At 37.0% G+C, this 18252-nt stretch overlaps 1 protein-coding gene across 1 annotated transcript in view; it reads right to left on the reverse strand.

Moving 5' to 3' along the window:
- The window catches only part of LOC113538129 (E3 ubiquitin-protein ligase RNF123), a 136480-nt gene that overhangs the window by 16681 nt on the left and 101547 nt on the right, over positions 1–18252 (reverse strand). Inside the window, exons 36-37 of the mRNA XM_053227327.1 lie at positions 17153–17277; positions 8934–9028 (exon numbers count right to left, since the gene is read on the reverse strand). Of these exons, the coding sequence (XP_053083302.1) occupies positions 8934–9028; positions 17153–17277 (220 nt within the window). The remainder of the gene's footprint in view (positions 1–8933; positions 9029–17152; positions 17278–18252) is intronic.

Consider the following 18252-nt stretch of genomic DNA (forward strand, 5'->3'; position numbering starts at 1 on the left):
TGTTGTGGAGAAGATAATTGCAGCTCTGCTTCAGGCCAGAAAGTGCTTGGAACAAAAAGCCAGGTAATTGGGTAAAGCTTCCCAGCAGAACATTACTTCAAAGCACTTCTTTAAAATGCCACTCCCCCATCCCAAACCATCAGACTGCTTTTGCTTCCAAGATAAAAATTATTATTTTTTTGGAAGGAGACATCGGTGCTAGAGCAGAGCAGATATTCAGCAATGGCTTAATTAAACTAAAAATTGTTTTTGGGGTATAAAGCTACTTTATCCTGTTTGGCATTACACTAGTATAAGCAGAGAGGTCTAGTCGTGACAACAGATTAAAATTTACCAAAATCTAATATCTATTAATAGGTGCATTCATGATTTTGATTTTTGCATTTCAAGCAAGACTGGGTGCATACAGGTTTTTTTTGTTTTTTTTCCAGAATGCCAAACTGTAATCTTTTCATTCAGAACAAAACCCCACCAAACTTAAGGTTATGTAGACTGTCCTTTTGTGTAATACTTTATATTTTGGAATATGTGCTATCTACTTTTAGTTTCACCAGTGGCATTATGGAGTAAAAATGATGATGGAGTAAATAATCCATCTTGTTCGTGTTCACGATACCGACTTCTATGAAAGAACATACGTGAAATTCAATAAACTGCATGAATCTACAGTCTGGGCTAGAAAGAAGACCACATCAGGTTCCAGTCATGTCAGCTAAAAACAGAAATCTGATGCTATCATGGGCACAGACTCAACAAAACTGGACAGCGGAAGACTGGAAAAAGACCAGGTGATTTTTTTTAAACTTCAGAAGCCCAGTTTGGGTGAGCCTGTGAGCCTGTGCCCATGATAGCCTCGGATTCCTGTTCTTGGCTGACAGGAGTCGAACCCAATGTGGTCTTCTGCTGTTGCAGCCCATCAACCTCAAGGTTTGATGTTTTGCGCGTGCTGAGATGCTTTACTGCTCACCACAGTTGTAAAGAGTGTTTATTTGAGTTACTATATCCTTCCTGGCAGCTCGAACCAATCTGGATATTTTCCCCCAACCTCTCTTATCAACAAGACATTTCCACCCACAGAACTGTCACTCACTCGGTGTTTTCCGTTTGTCGCTCCATTCTGTGTAAACTCTAGAAACTGTTCTGTGTGAAAATCCTAGGGAATCAGAAGTTTCTGAAATACATAAACCAGCCCATCTGGCACCAACAAAGACAGAGAGCTTAGCCCTGCTAGTCTGCTTATACCAGCCAGAGTATAAGTGTGTATAAATGAGACTTTCAAACACCATTTCTACAGCCATCTATCAAAAGCCTAATAAAGTACTCACTCCAAAACAGCTGCGTAAGGCACCTTTGCAGAACAAAATGGTAGTGGCTTTAATATACAGACAATTCTCAATAATGTTGGTGTTTCCTCACTGCTGGGAAATTAATGGAACTTTTTTTTTACATTTCACAAACTAAATATCAGCTAGGTGATACTACTGAATGTTATTGAAAGATTTAATGTTAGCTAGTTAATTAGCTGCTTCATAACAATAGTGTACTGCTTTAAATTCAGGAAGAAGGCTAGGCAGATGTGAGTTTCCAGACAAAAAACAAAAAAACAAAATAAAGACCTGTTTAAGTAGTAAGGTCTGATACTGAGCAGCAACACTGCTACGGCAACACTGACTCACACACCAAAAGGAAACTGGAAGGCACTGTGTGCAAGGCCTCGAAAATATTTGGATATGATCTACCAACAGTGCAATCTCTGAACATAAAATACGTCTGGAAAAGAGCTTTGTAAATATCCGCTTACTCCTCCCAACCAGCACATGTCGTATTTCAGTATCTTCCATCTGGAAGACCCAGATACAGACGACACAACCCACTTCAGAAAAAGCGTCTTTCCTTCTGCCATCTGAAAACTCTTCCCTCTGCTGAAAAGTCTCACACTCTCTTAAACTGTACTGCCAGAATGTTTTTTTTTTTCCAAAAAAAAAGTACTGTTTCAATATATTATATCTGTATTCCAAGTCATTACCGTTACACGTCAACTCCAGTCACTGCTGCAGCTCAACTCGTCCACTACGTGCAATTTTTTATTAAATGCTGTAAACCTGAAAGACACATTGGGCTAAAACAGAAATGTCAGCAGTGACACAAAACATCAGCACACAATGCAATATTTGGATGTAAGAACAAAGTCATTACAGGAGACTAAGGCAGCCATCTCGGCAACACTGACAGTCACAGTCCAGTCATCCGAGACTAAGCTTTACATCTAATGAGGAGAAAACTATAACCACTGAAACAGATTGACAAAATGACGGTTTAAAGACAGATTTGAAGTCCGTCTAAAATGCTATAAATAGCTAGGCTAGGGGCCTAGCTAAGAGCCGGGGGGTGTAAAATTTTGAACAGGATGATCGGTGTAAATTATTATTTTGTCTTCGTGGAAACATGTAAATATCTCATGTAGCTTCTGAAGGGCAGTACTAAATAAAAAAAGATCTATAAACAGAATAATAACACTTAACACCAATCCCCTTGGCTCTTAACGCATCGTGTTGCCTTCTTGAGCATCAGTGAATGTTTGCACCTTTCGTAATAGTTGTGTACGAGTCCCTCAATTGTCCTCAGTGTGAAAAGATGGATCTCAGCATCATATAGCTGCTGTTGGAAAGGGGTCAAATATGCAAAAGATGCTGGAAAACCAAAGAATGTGCAGGACCTGGAGGATTTTTCTGAAGAACAGTGGGCAGTTTAAGTGTTCAGGACAAACAAAGGACTCGTGAACAACTATCACAAAACATAAAAACACTCACTGATCATCAAGGTAACAACACACAGAATTAAGAATCAAGCATATGTAAACTTTTGAACTGGTTCATTTGTGTAAATTCAGTTATTATATTGTCTTGGGGACTATATGTAAATATCTGGTATGTGAAATAGCTTATTCAGGGCAGAACTATATATATAAAAAAAAACACAATTTTTATGACCCTCTTATTTTTTTAACATTATTAACATTTTGCAGATTTCTGCAAGGCATATGTAAACTTATGACCCCGACTGTGTGTGTCTGTATATATATGTACATATATGTACATATGCATACATATATGTATATATGCATACACAGTGGAATAGAATAATGAGCTGGATTGTGTTTGACAGTGAAATAAATATGTCCTGTATTAACTAATTTCAGCTTTATTGAGAGGATTACATCATTCCTGGTGGAGACTAAAACTGGTTTCTCACAGGGGTGAGATTTGCATTTGATAGTTTGCATTCTGTGTAAATGAGCATGTTTCTTGTCATGACTATTTAATGTGTTGAATTTCAATCATTTTCATCATGTTTAATTGTATGAGACTGAATGAAGTGAACTGAATGTTATGCAACCTCATACCAATCAAAAAACCAAATCAAATGTGAAGCAGGAAGCTTTTACTTATGTAACTGAAATAAGGTGGTCACGCAGCAGTATAATAAGGTCATCGTGCTCGTCACAGCAGCGTCAGAGTAAAAGCCGAGCACACGTGTCAGTCAATCAATACACTTTCTCACAGCGTTATGCCTATAAATAAACCTTCGCTGCCTTTGGTTAATCACACACCCACTATCCAGAGTGACGAGGGATTAAATTATTAAATTATTTGGCTGACAGTCGATAATCTCATGAAAAAAACATAATAAGCATCCGCAGGAGATTCTGAAAGAAGGATCATTTTGAAAATCAGAAAAAGTGTACGACAGGTTTCCATTTACTCATTTGTTTTTATCCAAAGTGATGTTGATCCAAACCTTTAGCTGTGACAGGAAATAAGTACAAGATGGCTGCAGGAGCGGGTCGTGCCAGGCTTGAACGGGATCATGTTGTGGACACTTTTCAATGTTGAATCATGATAAGAACAGACCAGCCTCTTTATTTGCAAAATAAACACTTAGTCCAGGACTCCTATTATACCGGTATGTACTTTTTGGGTTGTTTTTTTGGGGGAGGTTTTTTTTTTTGGTTCCTTTCAATCGCAGACAAAAACATCAGTTCCAAACTAATAAATCGGGGGCTGTTAAATGCAGAAATGCGATGAATGAGATAGACTGGAACAATTACTGGTAATCAGACACCACTTGAGTGCTTCGCTTCACTGTAAAGAGAGCTGTGTGGAAGCCTAACCTCAACCATTTTTTTTTTACTACTAACAGACTGTGTGCTCACGCACAACACACACACACACACACACATACACAGAGCACGAGAGGCGAGAGCACAAAAGACATACAGCGCGCCTGGTTGCCTGGGCATCAGAGGCCTGTTGTTCTTGGCAAAGACGTGTAAACAAATGTCAGGGAGTGTGGAAAAACACACAAGAGCAGCCTACACACACAAACACACACACACACTCAATCACTCACGCACACACAGTTAACAAGATGCTAAGCTACCAGGCGGGCAGGATTTCAAAAACAGTAATGATTTAATAAACACGTTTGAGGAGCGTCCATTAGCTTCAGTCTGTCTGCACAGAGTGAGAATAATCCTAAAGTGTGTCTCGCTGTTCCAACTCACCGCATATAATGCCAGCACATTTCACACACTTCTAACAGAGAAATGTTCTCTTATGTGGTATTTCATGACACACTGCCTTGCAGAAGTATTCACCCCCATTGGACTTTTCCACATTTGCTAGTGTTACAAACCCGGGCCTGAGATGAACTTAATTAGGATTGTATGTCATGACTCTACACAAAATATCCCATAATATTAAAGTGGGGGAGAAATCAATATAGTTTACAAAATTCTTTACAATAAAAAACATAAAAGTTGTCATTTCATAAGTATTCACCCCCTTTGCTGTCTGTGAGGAGATGTTTGTTTAGCATTTTTGGAAGGAGTCTCCAGTGTTAGTCTTTTTTTTATTACTATTATTATTATTGTAAATCATTAGCCATAAAAGTTATTTAATGATTCATTTCATATAATTTGTTCATGTGCTTCAGTCTGTAAACTTTTATTTACTTTTTGTGTTTCCTATAGACCTTTTATTTCAGAAAGTACAATATAATATATTTAAGTTAAAAAAACAAGTGAAATAATGCTGATCAGAACAATAAAGTTTGAATGTCTTTAAATATGTAGTGTAAACATGTAAATAACATAATATTGTCATAGTGCAATTGTTTTCATAGCTCCACCCCTATTTGGGTGCATCATTTTATTTTTCAAATAGAAACACTTCAAAAGATTAGCGACATTTTCAGCGGCAGTAAGTCTGACATTTAAACGATTAGGATTCAAAACCACTTCAAGTGTGTGAATGAAATGAGATGTTATCAGCAGGTTAGTGACAATAAACAATAAAAATTATGTTGCCAGTTCCACTTTACTCATGATGAGTCACTCAAGCTGCAATCACAAAGTCACTTGCTCCTTTAATTAAAAACAAATTGGACCTGGCATTTTAGATTAAGCAGTGTTGGGGTGAATTACATTTGACACAGATGTTACAGAGGGGATGTTTGAAAAATGTTTAATTCCATGCAAAATTGCATATTTTACTACTAATTTTTTCCTGAGATCTTATTTAAGTGGGTGTGTCAGCTAGGTGTGATTCAGGAAATTAGATCATCTGAAATGATCTCCTGCTTAGAACTATGCATATAGCTGGTATAAGTATATAATATGTGCTACTCTCTTATTTTTTTACTCAAACTTTGCTGTTAAATCGTAAACATTTGAAATACACTATATGGCCAAAGGTTTGTAGGTACCTGACCATAACACTCATATATGCTTTTTGAACATCCCATTCCAAGTGTATTCCTCCTCTGCTGTTATAATAAGCTCCACTCCTCTGGGAAGGCTTTCCACTAAATATTGGAGCGTGGCAGTGAGGATTTGTGATCATTCAGCCACACGAGCTTGTCAGACACTCGTGTTGGAAGAGGAGGCCTGGTGTACAGTCGGCATTCCAATTCATCCCAAAGGTGTTCAGTGGGGTTGAGGTGAGGGCTCTGTGCAGGACACTTGACTTCTTATACATCATGTCAAACCATGTCTTCATGGACCTCTCTTTGTGCACAGGGGCACTGTCATGCTGGAACATTGTCATGCTACAGCATACAAAGACATCCTAGACAATCGTGTGCTTCCAGTTTTGTGGCAGAACCACTTATACGTGGGTGTGATGGTCAGGTGTCCACAACTTTATAGGCCATATAGTCTATTTTACGCAATGCTCCCTAGGACCTTAATACAATATTGCAATAATATTGTAAAACATGAAAAAAGAGAGTGATTGGAATAATAAAATTTAATATCAACCCATTTAGCAAATGTTTTCTTTGTGTAAGTGTATGTGGCATGTATTTGTGTATGTGCATGGCTGTATGTTTAATGGTAATTTTCTATATTAATGAGAACAAAAATACCCTTCAGTGGTTCCTTGAAACAAAAACCATAAACCTATATGGTGAACACTATTTGGCTGGAAAATACCAGAGAGAAAGCACTGATTTATCACTTAGTTATTTACAAAGATCTCTCTAGATATGATGAGTGTAAATATCCTCAGTTAACACCTGCACAGGAGTGCAAACTCAAAACCAATCCAAGTTTCATTTCATCTCCTCAACCTTCTAATGATGTATTATGAGCACTCTGTGCTTGCCTTATGATGCAGAGTAGACTCCGGTTTGACACTGACCAGACTTGCAGCTGTTCTCTAACACACTGTAAACTTCATACTCCAAAATGCAGTCATGTGGAATTTGAGAAATGGCCCTGCACCTTTCACCACATGAGCACTACATTAAAGGCCAGTCTGACTTTCTAATGTAAGAGAGGGTTCTGGCTGAATCATGGATGCATTTAGAGCACATAAAATCCGATTTTGCCTCGGCCTGCTTAGGAAGGGAAGGCACCGGAGATCATATTTCATACTGCAGACAGCTCTGTTTTCTGCAGTCGAACTATGCGGTATTCTCTCAGAGCTGGGAGCAGCAAATGTGCACGCCCCAACATGGAATACACACTCAGTCCATTAAAGCCAAGCCACAGGATCCTCCTGTATCTCTTTAATCTGACCTCAAAAACACTTTAATGGCTTTTACTAAACCCTCTATAGTGCATTATAATGACTAATGACTTGTTAATTATTTAGAAACAAGTGATACAATGCAAATAGGATAGTAAGTGGACATTTTATCCAATCTGAAGCAAACTTCAGGTGTTTGGGTTTAGAGTGCTTTTTGATATAAGGTCATTTTAAAAAAATGGCCTTCATCCAGGATCGTGTTTGCTTGAGGTTAAGCAATGTGTGTACTAGGGCTGTAGACAAGACAACCACTGTCAAATCCAAGACATGTCCAAGACCAGGACTAGCTGAGATCAAGTCAAGACTGAGTGTTAAGGGGGTTGAGGCCAAGTGAAGATTGAGGCCAAATGAAAGCGAGAGTCAAGATCATAAATGAAAACCATCAAATTCTTTTCAAGGCCAAGCCTTTACTTCAACTAGTGGGCTTCATTTGTGCATTACACCAGTGATTAAGCTGTTTTCTAGAAGATTGGGTTTCTTCACTTCAAACTTTGTGAAAAGAAAAGACAACACAAACATTATTTTTTTTTACAAACTCTCAGTCAAGTCGAAGACCATTTTTAGCGAGATCAATGCCAAACATAGAAACAAGTCCAAATACAATTGTCAATAATTCCAAGACAAGTCCAAGTCAATACAGAAAACATCTTGAGACCAAACTAGAATCCAAGATCTGAACTTGAGTGCTGCAGCTCTAGTGTCTATAAAGGTTTTCAGTCCTCGGGTCATTTGAAGTGATTCAGTAGCAGAAACACAATGGGACTTGTGTTATATTATCATGAAGATGTCTCACCACTCAGGGTTTTGAAAAGGCCATGCAGGAACCACGGGGCAAAAAATATTAAGGAAAAATTAAATTTATTCTAGTCACCTTTTTAGACTTTTTGAAGGGCTGGGATAATAAGCTACTTTGAAAAGTTAATAAAACTGTACAATAGTTGTTAAAGTTTCATACAGTAAGAGACAAAGAGAAACAGGTTATTGTAACAGCTAATAATGCGAATTGAATCATTACAGTATACAATAGAGCCCTGATTAATAGGCAAGTGCCATCTGCCTAATTTCAATATCTGAGTTAATGTATAGATAATCACTTAACTGTTAGGAGAGGGAAAAAACACTTCTGAAATGTGGCGTAATCAAGTATCAATTTTCCACTTCAATTAAAGCTTCATCCTAGCACACGTTTACGGGTTTGACAGGCATAATATGATATAATATATGCAATATTTGTATAATATATAAAGCAATAATTAATGTAAATAATAAAAGCACAGCAAAAAAAAAACAGAGATGAATGTTCTGTGCAAGAATAGTGTCCAGTGTAATATATATATATATATATATATATATATATATATATATATATATATATATATATTTTTTTTTTTTTTTTTCAACATAACATCAATTAGAAAAATGACAATTTGTTAATATTTGGCTTAATATGCACATCCTTATTGATAAATGTGCTTTACCTAGCAATTTCACAGGCATTATAGATAATTATTAGGAATGTAATGATGCATCGATGCATTTTGAGAGAATTTATAAATTAATTAGAGATATGGTGAACTCTGATTTTTGTGATTTTTCATCATTAAAATTGAATCTAACTGAATCATGAAGCCAGTATTGTGAAATGAATCAAAATCGTGACCGGGGTGTATTGTTACACCCCTACTAATTATTGATATATCGATAAGTACAGAAAAACAGCGAGATGAAACTATTGAAGAGTTCAATGTATATTAAAACTTCTCTCCTTGATTGGAGCGGGGGCCGTAGCTGTAATTGTATGGGGATCCTGATATAGGTACGTGTTTAAATCTATGTACTCACCGCTGTTGTGGCTGCAGCCTGCTTGGACTCCTCGGTCAGGAAAGCCAGCATCTTTTCCACTTTCTGTGCTTCCTCTGCAGTGATGTAGTCTGTATCTTTAAGGGAAAAACACAGACGTGACACATATTACACAAAGACCTTGCAGCAGGTTCACAAATGTTACCCAAAAAGGTTCTGTCAGATAGAAAATGTTAAAAGAATTCATTCTGAAACCTCAATTCTCAAATCTGATCGCTCAGAAAGTTTCTATATTAACACTCTTGTTCTAATATATTTCATCCTATAGTGACAACTTAAGAGGACTTGGTGGACGTGTCATAAACAAATTAAAAAAAAAAAGTGAAACTTTTGATATGGTGAAGTTTTCTGTAATGAGACATTTATATTTAGCATTTTTAGAAGGAGACTCCAGTACCAGTGCTTTGGAAAAGTCAGAGGTAAAGCTGTAACCTACGTTTTCTGACATCTGAAAGTATACAGAACGAGGGTTTTAAGGTTTCTTAGGACACAACAATCTGCATTTTTGTCTTATTAACTTAAAAAAAAAACAGGCTGATAACTGTTAGAATAACTGTTTGCAGCTGCTTAAACTTAACTATAAATGGATTAAAGTGATGATGTAACTTTTTCAATAAATAAAAAAATGTTAATGTTGGCAACTTAATATGGTATAATATGGTATAAGAGGACTAAAACACTTGAGCACATGCTGTTTTGGGGAAATAATCAACTTCTGGGTGGTAACAGTAACTCGTTGGCATTGGGTACCACCACAAAAACCCCACAATTAATTATTTGCTACAACAACAACCCCGTCATGTTTGTTCCTTTCATATACAACTGCATATCTAATACGCATTTAATGAGAGTCTATGTGACTCCTCATACATTATCATCATCATAAGACTTGCAGGTAAAGCAGGATTTGATGGATGTATGCCACAGTTGGACAACTGATCCTTAAGAGGAACTATGAGTAGAGGTTCACAACAGATTACATATTCTTCTCAGGTATACAAGCATAGGATATAATTCCATATACTACAAGCATAGTATATAATTCCAATAATGTATAATTTCTATACAAGCATAGTATATAAAGATGAATATAAATTTAGAACCTTTGTTGGTTTCCATTTCATCAACATCAGCCTTGACTGGCAGAACAGAAGGGGGGAAAAAAGGAGGGGGCAGTGTCTTGTGAGTCTCATTTATGTTGCTACTCCATCCATCAACAGCTTGAGCCCTGGGTGCTTCTGGCCCCAGCCAGACTCATCACAAATGCATTTGGACACTGAGATTAACTTGATGATTATAGTGTGGGGTGGAGAGAAGCCAGCCATCTCTCTGCTAGTCTTCCCTTGCTTTCTCCGGTTTCATTCCCCAATTGCAATTTCATGCCTGTCTAGTCTGCAAGCTCCTAAGTTGGCCTTGATACTGCCAATCATCATTGCTCCTGCCATGCATTTTGGACTAATGAGCAAGATGCCAGCAGCTATCTCAACGACAAGAGGATGGACCATGAGACTAATAAATATCCCAATTGGATAATAACTGCATTAACCCACTCAGCATTCTGATGGGCAAGATGTCAAGAGGGAAAGAATCTGCAATCATCGCTGACGTGACCAGCATTGTATTGTGTTCTGAAGTGATGGATTTGTGTGCAGGTGGCCCAATTTTCTCAGACTACTCGATTTTTACCACTGCATGTTTAGTCATGGGCAGGCTCGTTTTAATTATTCATAATTAAGGGGAATTAGTTGTCCCCCAATGTGAGAACTTCCTTTGATTTTCATTTAGACAACAGTCCTAAACTTCTAACTTGTTAAATCTCTTGAATGTTCAATCTGGTTGTTTTGCCTCCTGTTGCTCAGCGTCCATGCTTTTGTAATTATCGCCTGTCAAAGCTGAAGGCTCTGTGAAAAAATGAAGGTTATGATATGGCTATTAATAAATATAGTGAAAGCCAATATTCAACTGTTCAGTGACTTCAAGCAGAATTTCATAGACCACATGTGTTAGCTGAGATAGAGCAGATGGGAACATGTCACATCTGGTAACTTCAATATGCATGTGAGATTGACGCTGCATATTAATGAGGTGGTTCTGAAAATATTGTGTCAATGAAATATTTGCTGCATTCAGAAGAAATTAGACATTTGAAACATTAACTGTGAGGTCTTTTCAACAGTTCTAGAAAACAACAGCAAAATTAACAGCATAATGCAAATTAGTTAATGATGCAAATGCAAAGACAAGCATTTAGATAATGACATTTTTAGCTAATATTTTCTTCCAGCATTTGCCCAAAAGGAAAGCCCATGCTCACCCCCATGCCATCAAGGCATTAATTAGCTTCTCAAATCACTCTAAAAGATCCATATTGCAACTCCCTGCAACTGGATCAATCCACACTCTCCACTAAGTTGGCAGCTGGAAGACAGCCAAAGGTTTCCCATTTGTGTGAACCACTGAACCAATGGACTATGAACACACCCATTTTATGAAAAACATCTTGTGAAGTCTTCCTCATCTTAGAACTCATGGTGCATTTACCTGATCTCCTTGGCACACCTTCAACTTCTCAGTATAACCTATAATGCTTTGATAGTCCATATTACACAATCACGTTTTGTAGGCAATGGAATATTTCTGAATTCAGGAAGCAGGAAGCTCCTTCTAACAAAATGGAGTAAAAAAAATGAAGTAATCAGCAGAGACTGGTGAATACCACCATTAAGGGACTTTCAATTACTTTAATCTCTGACAGGTAACAAAAAGATGGTAAATTGGTTTGACTTCCCGCAAATGCAGAAAACGCTTTAAGGTTGTGGCCACAGAGGCCACAGTATCCGGAATTCTAATGCAACGTCTGCCATTCCATTTCCACTCCACTTCCTGACTTTCTAGTATATAAACATGCAAAGAACATTCAATCATTGTGAAGTCTTGACAAACAGTTGTGCAAGTACTGAGTCTTGTTACTCTCCTGATCGTTTATGCTCCGTTTGACCCTTTGTTTGTGTTCTTGATTTGTTCTTTGGCTTATCCTCTGGCCTGTTTGCACTGTTTTCTGCATACTGACTGCTTACCATCTTTGATCTCAGCAGTGATTTCATTTTGTATGTTTGTATTACATGGATTTTGTATTAAAGCACCTCTGCGCATGGATCCTAATTCTCTGTTAGAGGTTGTTTTGCGTTTATCCTTAAAATTCTATTCTGCAACAAAACAATCGAAAATGTAAAGCAAAATCAAGAGAAAAAATAGTCTGAAACTGAAAGAAAACCAAAAGAAAAGGGGCAAGGTTTTGTCATGACCATCTTGCCCTGCAGACCTGTTTTGAAGAAGGCAGTGTATGACAGATATGTCAGGAAGAATGGATAAAGATTCACAACAATATGGTGACACTAGAACAGCTATGTCAGGAAGAATAATACAGTTGAGAGAATTCAATATTTGCTCAAAGGATATGCAGTAATTTTTATAAAGGCAAATCATGGCCTTAAAAGACTGGGTATAATATATATCACATTTACAAAAGGGGGGTTTAAAATTTTTAGACTGATGTCCACCAATAATATATTATTAATAGACTATATGACTTCTTGTGATAATATTCTTATTTTTAGTCTTAAATTATATTCTTAGTGATAATAAATGAACAGCTATTTTCACTGTGATCTCTTTTGCTGTGATCAGAGCAAAAGCTCTATGATCAGATTGGATCTGACCTCAATTCTAAGTCCTGCTGGACAAATGCAAATGAGCAACTGTAAATGTAAAAACAAAGCTTCAGGCAAACATCTGGCACTGCATTAGAAATGGCCTCCGATACCCAACGAGCCAGTTAAAGGGTGCCAAGCAAGAGAGGAGAATGAGGGGGCTAGAAAAGAAAAGAGGGGAGGGAGCGAATGGCAACTGGCCATGGTGTCCATGGAGACCCTACAGTCCCCATGGGAACCAGGCAGCCCAAGGCATGTCCTTGTCCAACAGGCGGACAGCTCAGTAAGAGGCCAAGCTACACAGGCCTCATGGTGAGTTGGAAATTGAAGTCATCTGATAAACTGTCATACAGCTGTACAATACTGACAAATCAGTCTTATCGAATGTGAGGGACACAAACAGTAGTCATCATTAGTCACCTTCTTTAAGTGCATTTCATTGGGGCAATTTCATTTTTTAATGAATTACATAAATAAATCTTATAGATTGTGTATGAAATGACTTTAATACAAAGGGTGCCTGTACTTTTTTCCATCTCCGGTAGGTAACATTTCTTCTTGCCATGACCTTTTGGTAGTTGAAAGAGACAAAAACACTCAAATGATAATATGAAGAGCCTTTTAAAGGTAAAGAAATAGGTGAGTTTACTACTTCACAGTGAAATATTTTACTTCTCTTTAATTCTCTACATAGAGAACAACATATTGGTCTGTGTGAAAAGTTTCATGAGTTTTCATGAAGGCTTTCATGAGCACCACAAATAATTTTTGCCCTGTTAAATTATTCTTTCTTTTCTTCCCTTTGTAAACTTTTTTAAAAAAAGAAAAAAAAATGCCAGTTGAAGATGATCATGATGTTGGGTGGATGTTTAGGGTTGAAGTAGCACTCGAGCCTAAGCAGCTTGATTTGGGAATCTCTTAAAGACCCCTCTGCCATTCAAGTCTCTCGAGCTAAACCTGTTTCAAGCCTTACATGGAGTGCAGACGCATCAAATCCATTTAGACTAAATAATTTATGAAGACACTATACAGCTCAGGGTGACGAAGGCTTAACGTCTGTAACATGCACTGCACCACGAGGCCAGCTAAGCAAGACTGGAAACAATCAATGGCACTGCAGTGCAGGCTTGGACAGGTATCTTAATGTCAAATATCAATCTCCTTTCAGTTTTAAATAATAGAAGTGAACACAGAGGTGACATATAGGAGCATCAAGTTCACTCAGACCTTCAAATGATTCCAGCGCCCAAATTTTTACACTGATATTTTTTTTTTCTTAACGGTAAGTAGAAATTAAATTTAAAATTTTGCTCAATAGCAGACAGTCTCTTTAATGTTGCTATGAATTGGTCTATCACAATAAGATACTGCTTATTTATCAACGCATTCAAGGAGCTAAACCTAATTATTCAAACAACTTGCTGATTTTGCTAAAGGGGGTAATTAATTGTTCCCCCCACATTGACTGCATTTTTATTACACTGTGCATCATACAGATGACTGAAACCCACCACCTTTTTTCTCCCCTCCCACAGATTTTCTCTATTGACTGCAATCCAGATTCTGAAGCTGAAGCAGACCAACGTTTTCAAATCCGATCAAATGTTTTAATTTTCAGCCTAATCTCTTTTCACCATATCTGTATCAAGCCAAGGACAGAAATTTGACAATTTAAAATACACAACATAATGTAAATTAAAAACTATAACTGCTAGACTCGAGTGCGATGAGAAAGAAATGAGAGAAAATCTTACCAGAACTGTTCATATGGTTAACTTTCAAGCACTGAAGCAAAACAGTCAAAAATTAATTATTTGATTGTAAAAGTTTTGTGGTGCGTGCATTTAGACCCACAAAATTGTGCTTGTAACAAGCTCAAATTCTTCCCTGTGGAAAAGTATTTCCTTCTGTGAATGGACTGTGAAAGTTTTACAGATTTAGAGCTTCATTTACAATTACTGTTGACTGATTAATTCCTGAAAGTATTCAGCAAAAATATGTTCTGAATAAATGTTTATTGATTGAATTGAACTGCCCTTAGAGTTACATTAGAAATGAGTTTCGAGTAAACAGGTTTTCTCTTCTTTTCTAAAAACGTGGAATCCTTGTCCATGGTAATTACACATACGCTACACATGCGGTAAAAAGAGATTAGGGTGGAAAAATATTGCTCTGTTCCTTTAAGGCAACTTTCTTTTTACTTTACTGCAACGGTCATTTTTTAAAAAAGTTCTAATTCTCGAACCTAGCCTCTTTTTTAATCACACTCCATTAACTCCTCTGAATAAAAATGCAAAAGCAACAGCTTAAATGTACTGTAAATGGATTATGGATGACTACAGAGTTTATAGATTGCATATGAACAGTTGAGGTCCCTAATCAACCTTGATTTATTCATTATGCAATAAGGCTGAACAGAAATTATTTAAAGGATCCTGGCAATTCACACTGCTTGATGATGATTATAGGCTTTTAACCTATTGTAGGAGGACATACAGAAGAGCTGCATGACTGCGTTCAAAGAGATACCTGTAATTTTTCTGGGCTGTGCTAAGATAATGATTATTAACTGCTTTTTGGGATTATTAAAAGCACTTAGTGCTACATTTTCATGGAATGTTCTTGGCAAAAACTCGCCAATCTGCACAAACACCATTTATCTGTCAGATGACAATGTTCAATTACAGAAGAAATTAATTAAAGGTGTAGTCAGTGTTTTGTGAATGTTAAGCAAAATAAAACACAACACTTCAGTGTTCTGTAAAAGCAATAAATGCTACATGTAAATGGAATTTATGCAATCTAAGTGTGGAGTTTAACAAAAATAGTCAAATCAAATAGTGAAATTGCTTCCCCATTTTCTACCGACTTTTCTTACAGGACGCAGCCACATTCTATGTTTAACATCCTTTTTTTCTATAGATAAAATTATATAATCCAGATACAGTTTCCTTTTTATTCAAAAATCTTGGCTGATGCAAACTATTGCCCTTGACTTGCCTATAGGTCAATGTTAGGTTTCTGTATAAAGGGTACTGTGGTTTGATAAATTACTCCTAACTTACTAATACTTTTTACTGCAAAACTTGACCAAGAACAGCTACATAACACTTTAAAAAGAAGGCGTCTGAGTGACATTGGAAATAGCCAACGATTGAGTGTTATACACTAAAAAACTCTTTTTTTCCCCAGATGTAATGGCATGAAGTTTTTCAATGCAATGACTATGTCTTGTTTTCCTGTCACGATCCAGTGCCCAGAAGTGCACAGATCCAAACAGAGTGCTTTTGTGATTCATGACCAGAAAAGTGCACCAAAAGATAGACAGTACTGTGACAATTCTTAGGCGCCAAATTTTTTTAAATATAACAGTTAGTTCTGGTCCACTAATATGATTGATTGAGCGGCGTTCCAAAACTGCTTATATTTAGTACAACCGCACTAGGACGTTTCACTGTGTGTATCACTCTGCTTGTCTGTTTTTTCTATGTAAAACTCCACTTTCAAGTTCGAAACAGTTATTACAGTAGTGTTAGCAACATCATCAGTGGACGTGGCAAAAGATACTTTTCAGGAATATAACTTCTGACTGAAAATATGAAAGCTCATCAGATGAAGATGAAATGAAAGAAGGGACGCCAGTTTTGCTGACGTGCTATAAAGCGAGTGTGGCTTCACTGGGATCTATTTCCTCTAGCGGAGCAAAACTAAACATAACATTTGTCCATACTGTGCCTGAAATGTCACTTACTCAATATTAATATCTTGTTTACAGAACTGTGGTATAAAAGCAATATCACACTCGCAATCATGCAGTTATACTAAATATCAGCACGGCTACGATTATCTACGACACCCGGACTGCAGCTTCACGCCTACGACTGAATCACAGCCGTGCTGACATTCAGTATGTTCGCAGTCTTGTGCGATATTGCTTAATTATACTAATTTTGCCTTAGATGTGTATTTTATGACTGTATATTATTGGGTCAGCAAAGGAAAAAAAAACATTTTACATTTCCAAACATTAGTTTTCCAACCAAAATGTTACATAAAATGTTTGTATGTCAGTAAAGAAGGTTATATTACATAATAGACCACAAAATAAATGCTGGCTGTCAGGTATTACCTGAAGAAATAGACACAAGTGTTGCAGTCAAAGTCTCCAGAACTTTAGCAGGTTCTCCAAGATGCTTAGAAAAACTTATCAGGTAATTTCCATTGTCAGAATGTACCTGAAACTACTGATACATTTTTAAAACCAAAGAGAAGTCACACCTAATATTGACTTTGTTTAGTTTTGTGTTGTTCACTGCTCTTTTTAAGAAACTTTTTATGTAGAAAAAAAGATTAATTGCATTATTTTTGAAGGCATCTTTCCTTAAGATGTACCTAAGACTTTTGCAAAGACTTTTTCTAGTTATGACTAGAATAATGCTAACAAATACCGTGTAGTAAGTATAAACTGTAAAGTTGTACGAGTAAACTCACAAGAGTGTAGTGAGAAGTGTTTGTTATCTGCTCCAGCACTGGCCTCTCCCCGTCCCAGCAGGTGCTGGATAGAGTGAAGCTGGAAGCACGGGTCTGACAGCAGCACCGAGGCAGCCTTAGCGATCCTGTAACACACAACCGAGATCTGACTTTAGTGATATGCACATGCTTAATAATCCCACATTAAGAATTCATATTACATCACACAGACACGATGCAACCAAGCGCAACCATTAACATCCACAGGAACACACTTCTGTGCACACACACAATACCAGTATGTGCACTTTAACATCCACTGCAACACACACTGACTAACAGGTTCACAAAGTGCCAAACAAAACACAAACTCAGAATGGTAATGGGTGTTGTTCATTTATTTTATTAAAAGAAATCAACATGGCGTCATGGATGAGTGTGCAAAAATAATCTAAGCATTAACTTTCAATCTACAACCAACTAGGAATAGGGAAAATAATCCATTCTTAGATACAACAATCAAAATTGCTGATCAGATATTTATGTAGGATTATACTTTTTTCACTGAAAAATGTCAACTGTATCAAACATTTCTGTCAAAAAATAAACACTCGAGGTTAGGGCTACCATTTTTTTTTTTTTTTTAAATTATACATTCGAATACTAATAACCCAGCCACTGGGAGTGCACTCTCAATGCCAGTCACAAGCCCAGATAAAATAGGAGGGTTGCGTCAGGAAGGGCATCCGACATAAAACCTGTGTCAGATTAAACATATGGCCCAATGAGCCTCTGTGGCGACCCCTAACAAACCTACTGCCACACACAGACTGAATGAATATCAGTAGTGATACACAATGTGCTCATATCACATAAACCAAGAAAGTTTCAAATTATTTTGCTGTCATCAAAAAAGAAAGAAAGCATCATAAACTTTATTATAAACCACAATGTTTCACCCACAGTACACACTACTTTCCTGTTGTTGATAGTTTTACATTTTTATGCTACCTGAGATTCAGGGGAAAAAAATTTGTCATCCTTAACTCATCTGTCATCCTCACTTTTTGAACACACAGGCTGAATGCCAATTGGTTTTCTATTCACTACATATGATCACT

The sequence above is a fragment of the Pangasianodon hypophthalmus genome, chromosome 20 (assembly GCF_027358585.1).
Source record: "Pangasianodon hypophthalmus isolate fPanHyp1 chromosome 20, fPanHyp1.pri, whole genome shotgun sequence".
Lineage (NCBI taxonomy): Eukaryota > Metazoa > Chordata > Actinopteri > Siluriformes > Pangasiidae > Pangasianodon > Pangasianodon hypophthalmus.